Source organism: Bombus vosnesenskii, unplaced genomic scaffold (assembly GCF_011952255.1).
Source record: "Bombus vosnesenskii isolate JDL3184/JDL3185 unplaced genomic scaffold, Bvos_JDL3184-5_v1.1 scf7180000013263, whole genome shotgun sequence".
Taxonomy (NCBI): Eukaryota; Metazoa; Arthropoda; class Insecta; order Hymenoptera; family Apidae; genus Bombus; species Bombus vosnesenskii.
Window position 1 is genome coordinate 3,541,086 of NW_022882923.1, and position 16,404 is coordinate 3,557,489.

General features: G+C 33.3%; 1 protein-coding gene across 7 annotated transcripts in view; it reads right to left on the reverse strand.

Annotated features, from left to right (window-relative positions):
- LOC117234373 (fasciclin-1) overlaps positions 1-16,404 on the reverse strand; it is a 380,981-nt gene that overhangs the window by 66,682 nt on the left and 297,895 nt on the right. For all 7 annotated transcript variants that reach the window (XM_033495532.1, XM_033495524.1, XM_033495516.1 and 4 more), the window contains exons 4-5: positions 9,056-9,186; positions 7,134-7,230 (exon numbers count right to left, since the gene is read on the reverse strand). In XM_033495532.1, coding sequence (XP_033351423.1) covers positions 7,134-7,230; positions 9,056-9,186 — 228 coding nt within the window. The remainder of the gene's footprint in view (positions 1-7,133; positions 7,231-9,055; positions 9,187-16,404) is intronic.

Here is a 16,404-nt window from a genome sequence, read left to right on the forward strand (position 1 = left end):
AAGTTTCATACAAATCTAACAATACACATAGAAGCTACAAAGTATTTAACGCAAAAATATATTCCGCGAAGATCACAGAGAGTGCTGAAACAGTTAATTATTCATTATATCAATAAGCCTAAATATTCAGTACTGCCGTTTCTAACACTCGCTACATATATCCTTAAAACGATTGTTCTAATACACCAATTTTTTCTATTGAGTAGCTATGTTAGTACCAAATATCTTGTAACTTTGTCCACATAATTTTCAGATTGCTTTCGAGTTTTACCATTATAACCATGACGATCGTGTCTCGTTAGTGTTAATCAAATTTCGAAATGTTTTACACAACACGCACAATATACGCACAATAGTGTTCCATGGTAAATATTGAAATACTTTCGTGAGCTACTGTACGTGTACCTATTCAAGGGATAACACGGGGCAACGAGCCGAGTAAGGACGCGAAAATAAAGCATCGACTCACCGGACCGATGATTATACACGTCCCTCATTATCGATTGCGCGCGTGTAAAAGGTCATTCGAGTGTAAAGGATGAGGTCGCTATGAACGATTGATTTCCGATTCGTGATAAGGCACGGCTACGTTATACGGTCCATCAGAGTCGTATTAAACGCTGACTATCTTGTTACGACCGTGTTGTTCCTCACGTGACAAGGACAAAACGTGTCACTCTGTTTTCCACGATCGAGATTTCGAGGGTGGCTGCAGGCTGCTCGTTAACGCGCGTCGCTCCACTTAAGGGGCGTTCTAGAATGCGAAGAAGGATGAGTCGGAGTATACGAGTTTTAGAAGTCGGAAAGTGGTAGGTAAGGGATGATTTTTAGAGTGTGTCGTTTGATGTTTGCGCGATTCTTCTTTGAAGTTTCCTTGTCTCGTATTAGGCATGACTTCGTTGACGGTTATGAGATTAATATATTTTAGAAATTGTCAATCTTAAAATATCAGCAAAGATTGATTCTCAAAACGAGTTATCTTTTTCAATATGGAAGGGTACAGTGGCTATAAAAATTATTTGTATACCATTGTATTTATTATATTATCAAGCAAGTATATTAAATTTCGCATTATTTAGTAGCACTTTCATATGGCTACAATAATTTGATACTGTGAAAATAAAATATAGAGCTCGATGGAAGAAACTTCATGCAAAGTAAGTGTATGTAGTACAATTACTTTTTGTTGGTATTCCATTTATTTTATCTAATAACGTTATTACACGCTATACAAGCTTTTGCCACGAGTGGAAAATTGGCTTATGTATTGTTTGCAAATCATTAGCAATGGAGAGAATGTACCTATATTATATAAATGAACCAATTACGATATAAATGGACTATTATCGCAAAATAATTTTTTTTATATATACCTTTTTTAAAACCATTCTATCATTTCTTTTTAACGAAATAGATCATGTCAATATCTTGACAATAAAATTTTTAAGTAATAAAACTATATGTGTCATTCAGAGGGAGAACACATAAAAAGGTCAATATTACGAATGCAATGTTGTTATGTACGTGATTCGCTTGTTTTTTATTGCTTTTCGTAGAAACAATCTCAGAAAATGCAAGCGTTGTGTACCAGGCGACCATAGTCGCTCGTAGGAAACTCGTATACATCCATCGTTTAAACTTTAAGCATTGCAAGATATTTATTCGGACAGTAAAAGCAACAAATCTCATAAAAAGATACCGTAAAAGTTTCAACGAAAGTTAATTCACCAATAACGAGCGTACTAAAATGTTTACGTGCAACGTAATTCACAGGACAATGAGAAAAATGGATAATTTTTAATGCGCGAAAGCGGTCAAAGCTGGAAGATAAAACTTTTTAAACTTTACATTACATATTCAAGAATATTTAAATCTGTCTTTGAAATCACGTAAATGGGAGTTTATTTTAGTTTACTATTTATCTTAATCTGATGGAGATTTATAGCTTTACTCATGAGACACGAAAGACGAAACTTTTATATACCAATATTTTACGAAATTTAGATATATTTTACTTGCATTAAATAACAACCATTTCGATATGTAATACATACATTTCGATTATTTCATGTTCCACGCGATGGGGTGAAAATATTACAAGTTAAGTAACAACTATCAGCTATAAATATTCTTAATAAAGAAAAATAATTCTCCTCACCCTTGTTCGGATTTCTTTCACTGAGATACAAAAGCGCGCTCAAAACCACAATCAAAGCCACTTTCAAGCTGTTCACTCGTCAACTTGTTTTACGTTCCACTCTCGGATTCTTTTCTCTATCTTCTTTGTTCTTTTTCCTTTCTACTTTACATCCAGTTTTTCAAGATATAACCCGAAGCAATGGAATTCTCCAAGTTGCGGTGCAAAATCACCTTCGTATTAAATCTCGCCACGTTGTTCGTTCTTTCGTTTCACGATGAAATCACAGATAGTGAATATCTGATTTAGTAATTTTCTACTTTATTAAATAACGTTGAGAATGTACATCGCAGTATTTCAAAATTGCCACGATTGAAGATGATACAGTTCTGTGTTAAATGTGTAATTTCAAGGATTAAGGGTGAAAAATTGTAAACATAATACTTGTACATTGTATCCTAATGTCTATTGTTTTGCTGACTTTACATTTTTAGCAAATAATTTTTGTTCGAATGTTACCAAATAGTTCCTCGCGAAATATCCAAAAATTTTAAGATGTAGAAATCTGACTACTTGGAAATGTGAAAACTTGAAATTTAAAATATTTGAAAATAAGATGTCGCGTTACTGTAACGTTGGTCTTTAATAAGTTAATAATTATTCCAAACGTCGAACGTTCACCGTTCTATGAAAATTCTTCTATCTTTCTTTCCTTCTTTTTAGGGTTCGGAAGGTTGTTCGTGCTTCTCCGGTATTTCTTAGAATCGTTTCAAGACTTTATTTCTACCACTCACTACGCGGATTCTTCTTCCGTTTCAGCTAATTCTGGATGCAGCCAGCAAAGCTGTACGTGCCTCAGAGTTTCGCGGAATTATTCACGATATCATGTAAGATGTAATCACGCAACGCAGCTACCGACGAAACGATTTCGTTCCTTCTGTTTTTCTCGTGCCCCGTCGCCCGCACGAGAGAAAATTGCTCGCACCGCTACCTCAAGAAATAAACTTCTTTCTTTCCTTATCTGTCCGCCCCATAGTTTGCTTTTCCTGTAGATTTTTACAAGAACAACAGAGAAGTACGCGTAGAACATATAATAGATAAAAGTTGTGGATTTTTGGCAATGTGTTCATGCGTTTCATGAATTTATTTAATCTTTTTTTAGAAATTTGTTAGAATAGTTGCATAACTTAAAAAACAAATTTTTTCAGAAAATCAGTTTGAAATAAAAAGTTTGAAGTAGAGAATTATTAATTATACTCGGTTATGTGAAATAATGAAAACTTTTTCCTTTAGAAATGTATTTTTAAAAAAATTGTAATAGTAATATTTATGATTTAACATAAACTCGTAGATCTACTTAGCCTGTAGTCGTTAGAAAGAATTAAAAGGACTGTAAAAAGTTCCGAGAAGTTGCGAGTGAAGTTTTCAACAAACTTATGATCCTGTTTATCGTGTTGCAATGATATACCTGTCAGAATGTGGAAAAATTTAATTATTTCCATTCCCAGCAAAATTACATTAAACTTCTTCTTTCTGTTAAACGTTTCTCAGATACTTTCTCGTTCTCACACAGAACGTTTTCTCGTCGATTACTTAGCGGACATTTTCTGGCGGAGATTCGTTTTCTAAAAACACGAAGACCATTCGACCAAGTGTTCACGTTTCTCTGTTATTAATTCAACCTCTCTTTCTCTCCGTATTCTTTGGTTGGTAATGGCTGCGTTGATGATCCTACATTCGATCGGAGAAAATAGCATCGACGTGGTTCAATTAAAAAATCCTCATTGTTTATCATGTTAACATATAAAAATTGAAAATTGCAAGGTTATTTTATAATTATGAGACGCAGTTTATCATATGCGTACCTACATTTTGTTCTAATGTTTGTTTCTTTTCTCACAAATATTTAAAAATCTAAATTCAATGATAACGAATTATATTAGTTTCATATTTTATAACTATCACTTCCGCCAGCAGTGAAACTTTCCATTAATCTTCTCCTTTCCCCTGAACCTTTCTCAAACAATTTTACGTTTTCAAAGCAACTGTCTTTTCTTCGATTTCCCAAACATCCGTCGGAGGTGAAGGATTCGTTTTCCAAAAACATGAGGACCATTCAACGCTCGCCATTATTAATTCAACCCTTCTTCCTTCTGCAGTCTCTTCGATTGGTAACGATCGTATCGACGATCCCATGTTCCAAACTGCAGCAAAGGAAGCTGTGGCTCCTTTCGTTCGCATCGAACCATCGACGTCGTTCGATTGGGAAAGCTGCGTCGACGACGTGTCGCGTCGAGTGCTTTTCGATACGGCTCGATCGCTCTCCGTGAACGGAACGAGGCTTTTGAGGGCCGAAACTTGATTCCTACACGCCCTCTTCTTTCCTTTATATCGAGATCACACACCCACACATAGCCAACAGCTGATGTACATTGTGCAATCAAGCTACGAATACGTATCCGATATCGCGAACGCTACCGAACACACGTTGTTGGAAATTTTTGGGGAAGCGCAGCACGATTTTTCATGTAGTAATTTCCGCTTTACCATCACAGAATATGTACCCATTCTTTTTTTGCTGCGTTTATTGATTTTCGGGAACGCTGATCGCCGATGGTGGAATCTGTTTGTTTCAATTTTAGCTGCTGATTTTTCGGATTTTTACATCCGGGAAAAATTATTCGGTTTTATTGGAACATGTATCGGGATGTTTGTTGCAGGATTTTATTATTTAGCATGTTGCGATTTCGGATTTTTATGTGTTTGCGAAGGTTATTTGAATAATGATAAATAATCCCGTGGTGGTACGTTAACGAGAGATGTAAAAATTATTTTAAGAAACATTTTCAGAAAATCAGTTTGAATATTTTTATAATTTAGTCCAAAGTTTATTCCTGGGGTTTTAAGCCGCTTTAATAAGATATTGTTTATGTCTGTCCTTTATTAGTAAACAGAAAGAGGGTAAAATAGTTTTCGTAAATTATGAAATTCTTCTTATCAGACAGTACAATTTTATTAGATAAAATAATGCAAATAATTCATTTGCAGAGTTCATTTTCAAAACTAACGAATTCTTAAATGTGCCATTTTTCTAAAAAAAAACTTATCATACGTAAGTATTTCCTTAAATATGTCACGAATAATAATATTTCTTTCAAATTACTGTAAATTAGCACCCAGAAAAGGGTCTGCTTATGAAACAACATACAAAAATTCCGCACCGACATTACATAACATACTCCTACAACATTGAATCTCTTAACAAACTCGAATATCCAACGCATTTGCCGCAAGAACAGAATAAAAGTTGAACAAGAATCAACGAAACGAGAAAACGAGGTGCATATGTGGTTTCTGAAAATCGACTCTTCACTCCTATAGTTCCTTTAACCTCGTTCTAGAAGGAACTTTCGGAAATAACCCAAACTTACTTCCAAGTTTCCATTTCCTTATTCAAGAGATATCTTTCGACGCTCAACATTTTTTACACGTTATATGCCATTCTCCTGATCGTTACGCGGAGCTACAGCAAGTTACAGAAAATTCTGTTCTAGATTTCACACCCGAAGATTGATTGCATGACCCGTAGAAATTGATCGAACGCACGCGACTTTAATCGCGGAATTACGAAAAACCGGAGCTGGTAAATTACCGATCGTATCTGCTCGTTGCATTGTCGTTGGTTACCCTTGTGTTATTAACTTTGCCTATTATAATTCAACGGACTTGTTCGCGGCGCGCCATCGATTTTTTTGTAATCTTGACGCTCTCGTTTAACGTTTCACCTTTCCTCGTAGATTTTCCTAGGGATAAGAGGAACGCTCCGCGATCAAATTTAATTGACCGCCCACTTAGCAACCGGTAATTTTCTGCTTCAGTCGATCTGCTGTTCTTTTCTCAGGAAAATTTTCCGATAAGAGTTCGTGGAAATAAAGAAAAATTGTATAAATAGAGATACGCTTGATCGTACGAACCTTGTTCATTTATTGCTAGATATGCTTGAGTAAGAGTATTAGAACGGTAGAGTATTGTGTCTGATTATGAACGCTCTAATTCACTTACATTTCAATTGAGCAGAAGTTTGTACAGGTTTGGTTTATGGAGAGACATTTCTGTTTCACTGACGTATTTCTCGGATAAAGGTATGTTTTGAAATAACAAGATAAGTAATTTCTATTGTGTCTGATCTCGGATCGTCTAATTCATTTAAATCTTAATAACTAGAGAAGGTTGTAATGTTTTGGTTTATAGAGAGAAATTGCTGATACGTATATAATTCTCGCTGAAGTTTGAATAAAATATTGTATAGTTCAGATTCTAAAAGTGTTAAATTGATAGAGAATTGTGTGCGATGTAATTTACTTATGGATTTAACAAAGGGAGAAGTTTGTAACGTTTTGATCCATAGAGAAAAATTTCTATTACAATGGAAACATTTTTAAGTCTGAATTTGATTTTCAATAAAATCCGGATGAAATATTTCATTCATCGTTTATTGATATTTGTAAATTCTCGTATATACAAAAATCTTTTTCTTTCATTTCGTTCAATTAATAACTCCAAACAATATACCCAAACAAATCTAAAAACAATACTATTTTTCAATTGTTAATCGATTAATTAAATTGTTGATTGATTTTTAGATTAATTAAGAAAGAAAATAATCTATCCAAAGATCATTTGATACGTGACAGATTGCGATCTGTTCGAGAATTCGAAATAAACGCAAAACGTACTCTGCTGTTTTATTTTAATGCCAGTTCTCACCAGCAAACGACTATTGAGATCGATAGTCGCGTAGAAATTTTTGTAATGGTAACTGAATTAGTTTTGTATGGATTTCCGCTTCATCGGGAATGTAATCGATCAGAATCTGTCACTTCCGGGGACGAGTAGAACCAGTTGGTATGTACTGAATCCTTTCAAAGGTTTCGCAACAGAGGATATTAAGGTCCTTTCGGGATGATCGATATGGGAAGGTTGCTAAGCAGCTTACCCGGAAACCCTCCTCAACGGGGATAAGAAAGGTGTAACGTCCGTCCGCCTTGAAGACTTCCTCCTTCTTCTCCGTCAAGATCCGCTTTCGGAAGATGCTGCAAGAAAGTCGGGCTCGTTAATTGAATATAGTTCTACTATTTTTTCCTCATGTTTTTTTATATAGACGAAACAAGATTTATTGTTTTATGAAAGTGAAGGTTATAACGTTTATAGAAAAAATGAGTCTACTTTTCTATTTGAAGGAAATAGTAAGAAATTAATTAAAGTAAAGTACATTGTTGTGTAACATAACAGCTATTTTGAGAGAAATTGAAAAAAAATGAATAACAATAAAGGTTCATACACGTAACAAGATGATGATCGCAGATAAAATTGTGGAAAAACTAATCTTATTCTTCATGAAGAACATAGTAGAAAATAAATAAAAATTATTTGACAATTATTTTATTCTCCACTTGAGAAAAATACTGAAAGCAAATAAGAATAAAGGTCTATAGATGTAACAAGACTGTCGTTTCAAGTAAAATCCATAGAGCAAGTAATTTTATTTTCATTTTTATAGAACATGTTAGAAATTAAGTGAAACTAAGAATGACATGACAGATAAAATGTATAAAGGATTTCTCTTCCTTTGTTGACATAATTTTACAGAGGAATCGCGTTAAAGCTAAAATAAGCCATTTCGTACAGTTTCATTTATAAAACTTCGTCATAATTATTGAAGATTTATAAATATAATTCTAAATGTTGCGCTTGTTATTATATAAAAATCATTTTATATATATTATTAAACGTAATTGCGTTTCAAATTGACTCTTCTTTATTCATTTTATATTCCAGTAGACCGTTCAATACATTTTCAATGAATAAAATCATTTATAAATTCATGGCGCTCGATAATCTCTTATCGACTGAAGCTGAACACAGGAATGCATTGTGTCCTTAATTGCGTCGAATTCGTAGGTGAAATTAAAGGGGATTGAATTAAAATGTGAAAATTTACGCGCGAGAGGTGATGAATCCTTTCGAAATGATTTATTAACAAAGTTTTTCGCGCAGGTATATATGGAAAAAGTTGGGCTCTGCTTTACGTTGCAAGAACAAGCGGAAACGTTGTTCAGCGTACGAACGGTAAATGAAATGCAGCGAAGCTTAAAGAACTTTAGAAAGGGTGAAGCTAATTCACTCGAGTTTTACTTACTCAGATGGCAAGCACCACGGCACCGAGACTTTAAATATCGATAAAGACTTGACAAAGTGAGCATCGAAGTTACTTAGGAAACAACTACGAAAGTTGGTTGCATCTTCATCTTTTGGCCAACGTGAGCAGGCTTCGTCGATATATTTCACTCGCGGAAAAGAAACTACACCCGATGAGTGGTAGAAAGCAATAAATGATATTGAATAATAAAGAAAACGAATAGGATTATCATTGTTTTAAGAACGATAATAAGAATTGATGAAAATAATGAAATTTGATCTTTATGTTTTTATTATAGAAAGAGTCCAATTATATAATTTTAATTAGAAATAATATTTAACAGAATGTAAGGATGAATAATAATTTAAAGTATATTATATTTCTATATTAATGTTTTGAATATATTCTTGATATTCTGTATTTTATACTTATTTAGAAATTAAATCATTTATTTTATATTTGACAAGAAATAATATTTAATAAAAATTTGAACAGGCGCGAATAATAATTGTATTTTGCGTTTTCCTATTAATATTAAAATATTTTCTCAGAAAAGATTTTATGGAAGAATCATAAGTGTGTTATGCTTCGATCGATGAATATTTTGAGAGGAAATATCTTACCGGGGAATTCAAGTTAATTTGTTACTTGAATAACTTCCGTTAGAATTCGGAAGAGAAACACAGTTATCGAAGAAAAACAAAAGAATTATTGCTTACCGAACACGATGAACACCCAAGTCGAGATTTTCACTTTGATTTAGAAATTCGAAGGCGTTCGGGCTATAGATTGGCATTTCCGCGGAATTCGAGCGTACTGGCTCCAATACTTCGTTTATTATGTGTAAAACCTGAAACATATTAAAGTAATATTTTATGTATACTGTATATTGTTTATCAGATTTCTTTGTGGTAACGTTATTTTATATTATTGCCTACAAATATTACTTATATTATACTTCGTTCTGTATAATTTCAATCTGAAATTGTTATTTTATTAAAGAATTTTATGTAACATCATGTTATGTACAAAATAAAACGCTTATTATCATAACATTTATATCAAATAGATTAATAAACCACCTACATATACCATTTATATACAAATCATAATTTTTGCTTTTAGTCAACCTAACATATATATATACATTGTATTGTAGATCTTTTTTTTAATATTAATTATTAATTTCCAACATGAAACATATTAGAATGTTAAAACCATTAGACATACTTCGTAATGTCAGAGATTTCCGATCATAAATTTGGATTTTGCAATATTCTGATATCATACCACTGAAATATGTTCCATTCAAATGACCATTCTATCGATGTCTATCAGAAGATGAGTCGTACACTTTCGAATGACTTGATATAATTTATATTGATTGAATTGATCGAATTTTTGCCGAATCGATTTGGCGTGTGCACCACGTTTAAATTTCTGCCGCATTTTCTCGCGTAAGTCAGGGATTGTCACACGAATTTTCCGATAAAGCTTTGAAACATCATATCGTTTACTCGTGTTACCGGTATTCAGGTCAGACATCCTTTCAAAAATTCACCCGATTGTTAATCTCGCTGACGACGTTTGGATACATGAATTGATAAATGAATTCATTGTCGCGAGATAATTTTAAGTTTGTCTAATTAAGAACGTCCTACTCAGTCTCCTTCATAAAGTAAATTTTGATGCTTTTTTGCGTCTATTTGAATTCACTTAATGAAATTAAAATATGAATAATAAAATAAGAATATCGTGAATGTTATATCATATAAGCGGTATCGTTTTTAACAAATTTATTATTTTAAAAGTCGTTAGTTCTCTTTCAGATGGATATCATTTCTTTAGATATCGTAACGAATATTCTTGTATACTTAGCTTAACTAAGTTGTTAAAAAAAAAAGAATTTGTTAAAATAAACTTAATTATTTTAACAAATTCTTCAAAACTTAATATAAGAATTTATATCCTCCTCCTGTTTAAAAAAAATATTTTAATGTTTGCCTGTCTGATCACAAGATGAAAATATGAATAAATGAGATTGTATTGTGAATAAAATGTATATGAATGAAATCATATATAATATAAACATGTAATTTAAAAAATGCATACGTATTTGTAACTGGTGCTCATCACAAGGTTCAATAACATTAAATTTCTAAATACCCTCTATTGGTATAATATTATAATAGTATTATCACTGTATCGATGAAATTATCTGAACTATACAATTTTCGATCGCAAATCTGGAAACCATTAGGAACGATAAATCATTGCGGATGAAATCGGCTGAATCGACGCAAATATATTAGTTTGCTATACTTTTGCATCCCTTCAACTGTCTCGCTTTAATTTTCTCTAACAAAATTCAACGAGATATATTATTATTGAAACTGTTCAAAGCATCGAACAATTTTAATCTGCATAGAATTTTTAGAAATATAAATAGATTTTTAGTTGATTTCTGTTGTTTCACTCAAATTACTGGAATGTGGAACTGTCTCGTCATTACAGCAACCTCGATCAATTCTTATTCGGTCAAACATATCGACACTATATCGTCTACTACTTATCACCGTTACCATTACCATCAAAGACATATCGAATTTCCAAAAAGAATTCTCATCATTCAACGTCCCGTTACTTCCGCAACAATTTACAAAACAACGAAACTAATCCATCGTCCAGGTTCATTCCTAATCGTTGCAGGCGATACATAAAAAGAGAAAACGGCGAACAAACGAAAGGATTGTCGTCCTTTCCGCGATGCTAGTTGGAATCGACAAGTTCAACGAGTTTCGAAGTAAATTGCTACTAGAGATCCAGCTTGCTTGTAAACGTGAAAGTATACAGTTAATCTCGTGAAGTCGCGAGAGCCGAAGCGATACCAGCGTTGCTGATGGTGTTCGAGGCGAAGATATAGTAAGACAAACGACATCGCGGTCCAACCAGAGGAAACGGGGACACAGAACGATGGAAGAAGAAGATAAAGTGAGAACAAGAGGAAAAACGGACACGAAGGAAAGCTGGAGAATGGGGATGGGGTATTTATTCTGCGGCGAGGAACGCAACTATTTCATGGGTGTCGGCTCGGATGCCGTTGGTACAGCAGCGGTAGGATGCAACTACCCTTCTTCTCTCAGCCATCCAGCCTCATTGGAAAAGGCACATCGCCATTTACTATCCGAGAGTTCGCGACTCCAACGTCCCGAACCACTATTTATCCGCTTTTCTCCGCGATCACTGTGATTCTTTTATCTCTTGGAAAGAGTATTCCTCTTCTACTCGACAACGCTATTCTGTCCCTTTACTGGATCGACGTACACCATGATGGAATACGCTTCCTAGATGATAGATACCGGGAGCGTTAAGTTGAAATGATTTTAGAGAAGTGAAGCTTTTTTGCAAAGTGAATTATTTTAGATATTGGATGTATTGGATTGCATGGAAAGTTCGGAAAGAAATTGAGGAATATTGGAAATTTGGAAGTATCGTGTCTTTGTAAAGTTAGTGCATTTTGTTCTTTTTTTCTTCTCGATAGATTTCTGATATTTTTGGGGTAGCTTTGAAATGGTTTTTACAAGAAACTCGTCTCTCTTAGAAAGGCAATTTCTTGAAGCATGCTTTTAGACACTTTAGGAATAATTAGATCGTTTTTGTTATAATAAAAATTGTTTTCTCAAATTCGGAATGTGAGTAATACAATCGACTTTTTATAATTAAATAAAAGGTATCCTTGAATTCTTTCATAAAATACGGACACATATTTATAAATTATTTACAGCTATAGTATGTCATGATGATAATAGCTTCATACAAATACAAATGATATTTCATCGCTTTTTGCTAATGAGCAAAAGAAACATTATTTCCATTTTTCATTATTGTATCATCATTCGTGTAATGCATGGTCATATTAATGTATATTATTTCGAAGAATGTTGCACAAGTCTTTAAATAATATAAAAATAGACATATTTGAATTTTTCGATGAAAGATATATTTATAAAATAATTTGATACGTAAGATACTTCTTAATTATTAATAACGCTTGACGTACTGCTTTAAAAAAAGAAGAAAGCGCTAACATATACTTCGTTACTCAACCTAACATATCATTGCATTTTGTCTTCGAAATGAATTAAACACACCACATTCTAGCAAAATTTTCTCTTTATTCCCCGACATATTACTTATTACCTTCCTTGTATGTTATACACTAAATTACTCACGTACGCGAAGTACATACGCGTATAGGCGGTTGAGCATTGTAGCCAGTAAATCGTGAACGCGAGAGTAAAACGAGGATCTGTCGATTCCAGTTTATAAACCGCTGCTATGTCGAAACGTTTCTTCACTGGTAAGAGAGCCATGTTAAAAGCTACGTTCCTCTCGATGCTCAATAAAGAAAAACAGAGGCCAGAGAGATTGTATGATAACAAAGAAAATAGAAAAGAGTGGGTGGAAGAGCTTGTTCCATTTATCCGGCATGAGGACTCGGCTGCAAAGGATTCTGTCACGGAGCTACCAAGGAAAAAAACAATGATACGCGTTCGTGTTTGTATGCCAGAGTGGCTACCTAGAAATGAATCGTCTCGTTTCTCTGCAACGACGACGAGGATGAGCAAACTTCCTGTATTCCTTTGATGTCCATTTATCTTGCTTGCCAGACGCGAATCATTAGAGAGGGAAGATCAAAGTGTCCCAGCGAAACTTTAATTTCTTATATGATTTCATATCTATATATGTTTCTGTGTATAGAATAACTTTCATTTATAAATTCAGTGATTCAGACTGTGAATATATGAAAGGTGAATAAGAAAAGATATCGTGTGAATAAAGATAGATCGTGCTTGAACTTCGTGAATTATAAAAATTTGTGGAAATTTAACTTTCTGTGATTAGAATTTCGATTGTTCACGAAAGGGAAAGATTGTCATTAACCGTAATTTATTTTTACTATTTTTACTACTCATCTGCCAAACGATTAGGTGCATCATTTTGGTTACACTACTCGCGTTAAATGTAGAACTATAAATTTAGTAACCGATACTTTCTCAATTCATCATAATCCAAATAGAAAATCCAGGCTCAGCTTATGCAAGTATGACATTTACTTTTCAGTTTTCTTATATTTGTTGAACTTGTGAAATACTGAGAAATGTTTAAGAAACACCCTGTATATGTTTCGTAGAATGGAAGACAACTGAACCAGGCAACTTTCAGATTCGATTCCTCGGGACAGACAATCCTTCTCTGTGCTGGTTCACCCAGAACGGGTTATATTCTCCTCCGGATGAATTTTACACAGAGGCTGTTACGTGTGGCGAGTACCTGTTCCTGGAACACGACATTTCTTGGGGGCGAACTTTCTGGGACAACGGGCGTACATCTTTCAGGGAGACGTTGCCATTTCTCTTGGCGCGGTTAAAGGAATACTTCTGTCCTGAAACAACTGCTGTGAAATTAAAGACACGATAGAAATGTGTCGCTGTGTTTCCAGGTTTTTAACTTAGCTGCGTCGATGTCGTATTTATTGGCAGAAAGCTATCGAGTGAGAATACGTAAGAGAGTGAATCTTTGAGAATTGAGAAGAAAAATGATAACAAATTTAATATTAATTAGTGATAATATTATATCGATAAATAACAATAATGGCAACTTATGGAAATAATTTTTGTGAATGATGAGAAATTTGACGAGAATTTGAAATAGCTATCAGTGTATGATAACAGTAAGAAAATTGAAATGATATGTATTTTTCAAGCAAATAGATATTTTAGATATAACAACAACTTAATAAAACGATAGAATAAAATTAACAGAACGAAAAAAGCTCGTTTCGTACGGGTACAATTTGTGAATTAGAACAATAATATGATGAGACTGAATTACAATTTTGAATAATTAGATGTTAACTGCGATATAACAGTACCCATTTAGAATTAATATAGCGAACATTTATCGCATTATTATCTGTCTCTATCGAAATCCGTTGTTTTCAACACTATGAAATTGTATGGCAGTAAAACAGTCGCGAAAGTAATTTTCGATCTTAAATACAAACATGCATTTATAGCAGAAGTGCAATTCCGTTATAATTTCCTGTACAACGAAGATCTGAAAATTGAAATAAAAGAACATACAAAACATTGAATCATGTTCCTCTGTGCAATATATCTTTTTCTTAAAAGATATAATTTCTAAGTTTAAATTTTCTGTAATTGAGCCTTGAAACTTCTATTACTTTGAGAAATAGGAAATTTATAGCGTAAAAATTTCGTATACAAAAACTAATGTAAAACCATCTAATTCTCTTTGAATAGTCTTTTTTCTTTTAGACTTTTTTAAAATAACTTACCAACAAGTTTTATTAAGTATTGCATTAACATTTTATAAATAATACACATAAAACAATCACGAAATATTTTAGTATTATCTGCCTAGAAGATAGTCAAAAGAGTACCCTTAATAATGCATTTTGATTTACGTCGATATCTCAATTGGTTCTGAAGATACAGCACTAGAAAGTATAATAGCAATGTATCTAAGCCTATAAAATTATGAATGACAGCCTGCAGCGGTCTGACCTATATCTTTTTCAGGAAATGCGTACGTTTAATAGTAGAAATAGTAAAAAAAACGCAGACACTGTCTGTCACTGACCAGCGCACTATTGACTAGGTTGTGATTGGTTAGTGACGCTGTGCGAGTGAGAGGTCCGAGCGTGCGAGAGAAACAACGATAGAAAGTTATTGAAAAATTCGGTACTCTTCGAACGACGATATCTCGACAATGGAAAGTCGGATAGAAATGAAACAAAAAGCATATTACAAAGGAAGGTTTACTCTCTCTGCTGAGTGCAATAGATTTTACAAATTTCCATTAGTTTTGTAACAGTAATTGTTTAAACTTGTAATAGTTTTAATAGGCGTTACTCGTGTATTTAAGGTTTATTGCAACAACTGTATATATTTTTCGAACAATGTTGTTCATAATGGTATCATTATAATAATACATATTTTTAATTATAGTACAAAACTATGTGCATTTTACAAAACTTCGAACAAAAAGTTTATGTATCGTTTATCGTTCAAATTTTACGTAGGTGTATTTCTCACACGTATCACATCATTTTCTCATTTTTCGACAAATTTCATCATTTCTGCGCTTTCAATTCTTATATTTTAACCTGTGATGTGTGATTCCACCTTTCGTCAAAAATCTGGAAAAGTAAAATCCGTTATGAAGTTACTTAGTACCTCTCTTATTAATATGTTTTCTTTCAAACTTTCATTGGAAATCTTTTCTTCATGGAATTAGTTCGAAATTCAGTACCGTAAAATTTCCTTAATTGCAACCCATGCATTAGCGATATTTCAACGTTTTCAATTTACTTCTGGTTTAGTTTGCCGTTGTTTTTATCACAGATGATAGAGCACAGGGGGGAATACTATAACATTTCTCCAAGAGGTCGTTAATTCGAAGTTCAGCCCGTCCTAGCCACCGTCTTGGGGCCGAAGTCACATTTACACCCTCGAATGCGACCATTAATAAAAACAGGCGAATGGTTCGTTATGGCTATTCGTAATTAATTGTTTCTTCATGGTACCCCAGCGGACACGTAAATTAACAAATGCTTAGTTAATGGAGTGGAATTTTACGACGGTTCCGCGAGTATCTTTGTTATATGTTTGCGAACTTGTATGGTGTTTTAAACACAGATTATTTACGAGCCATCAGCAATGAAAATTAAAAATTAGAAACAGTGGTAATAAAACTAAGCTAATGACAGAAATGTTCCAAACTTGAAGTTTATTCAATCGAAAGAAATAAATATAAATGTTAAAAGTTACAGTAAATATTTAATATAATAAAATTTAGTTTTGCACTTTTCATATCTTTGTTGCAATCAAATTTATCAAATACACAAAAAAAAATAAATATAAAGAATCGCTAGATTCCTAATATCTTCGGTGTCTGCTACAAAAGACAAACGTAATAAAATGTCTTCTTCCATACTATCAGTTTTATAACAACGAAACTACGAATCCAAATGAATCAGAAA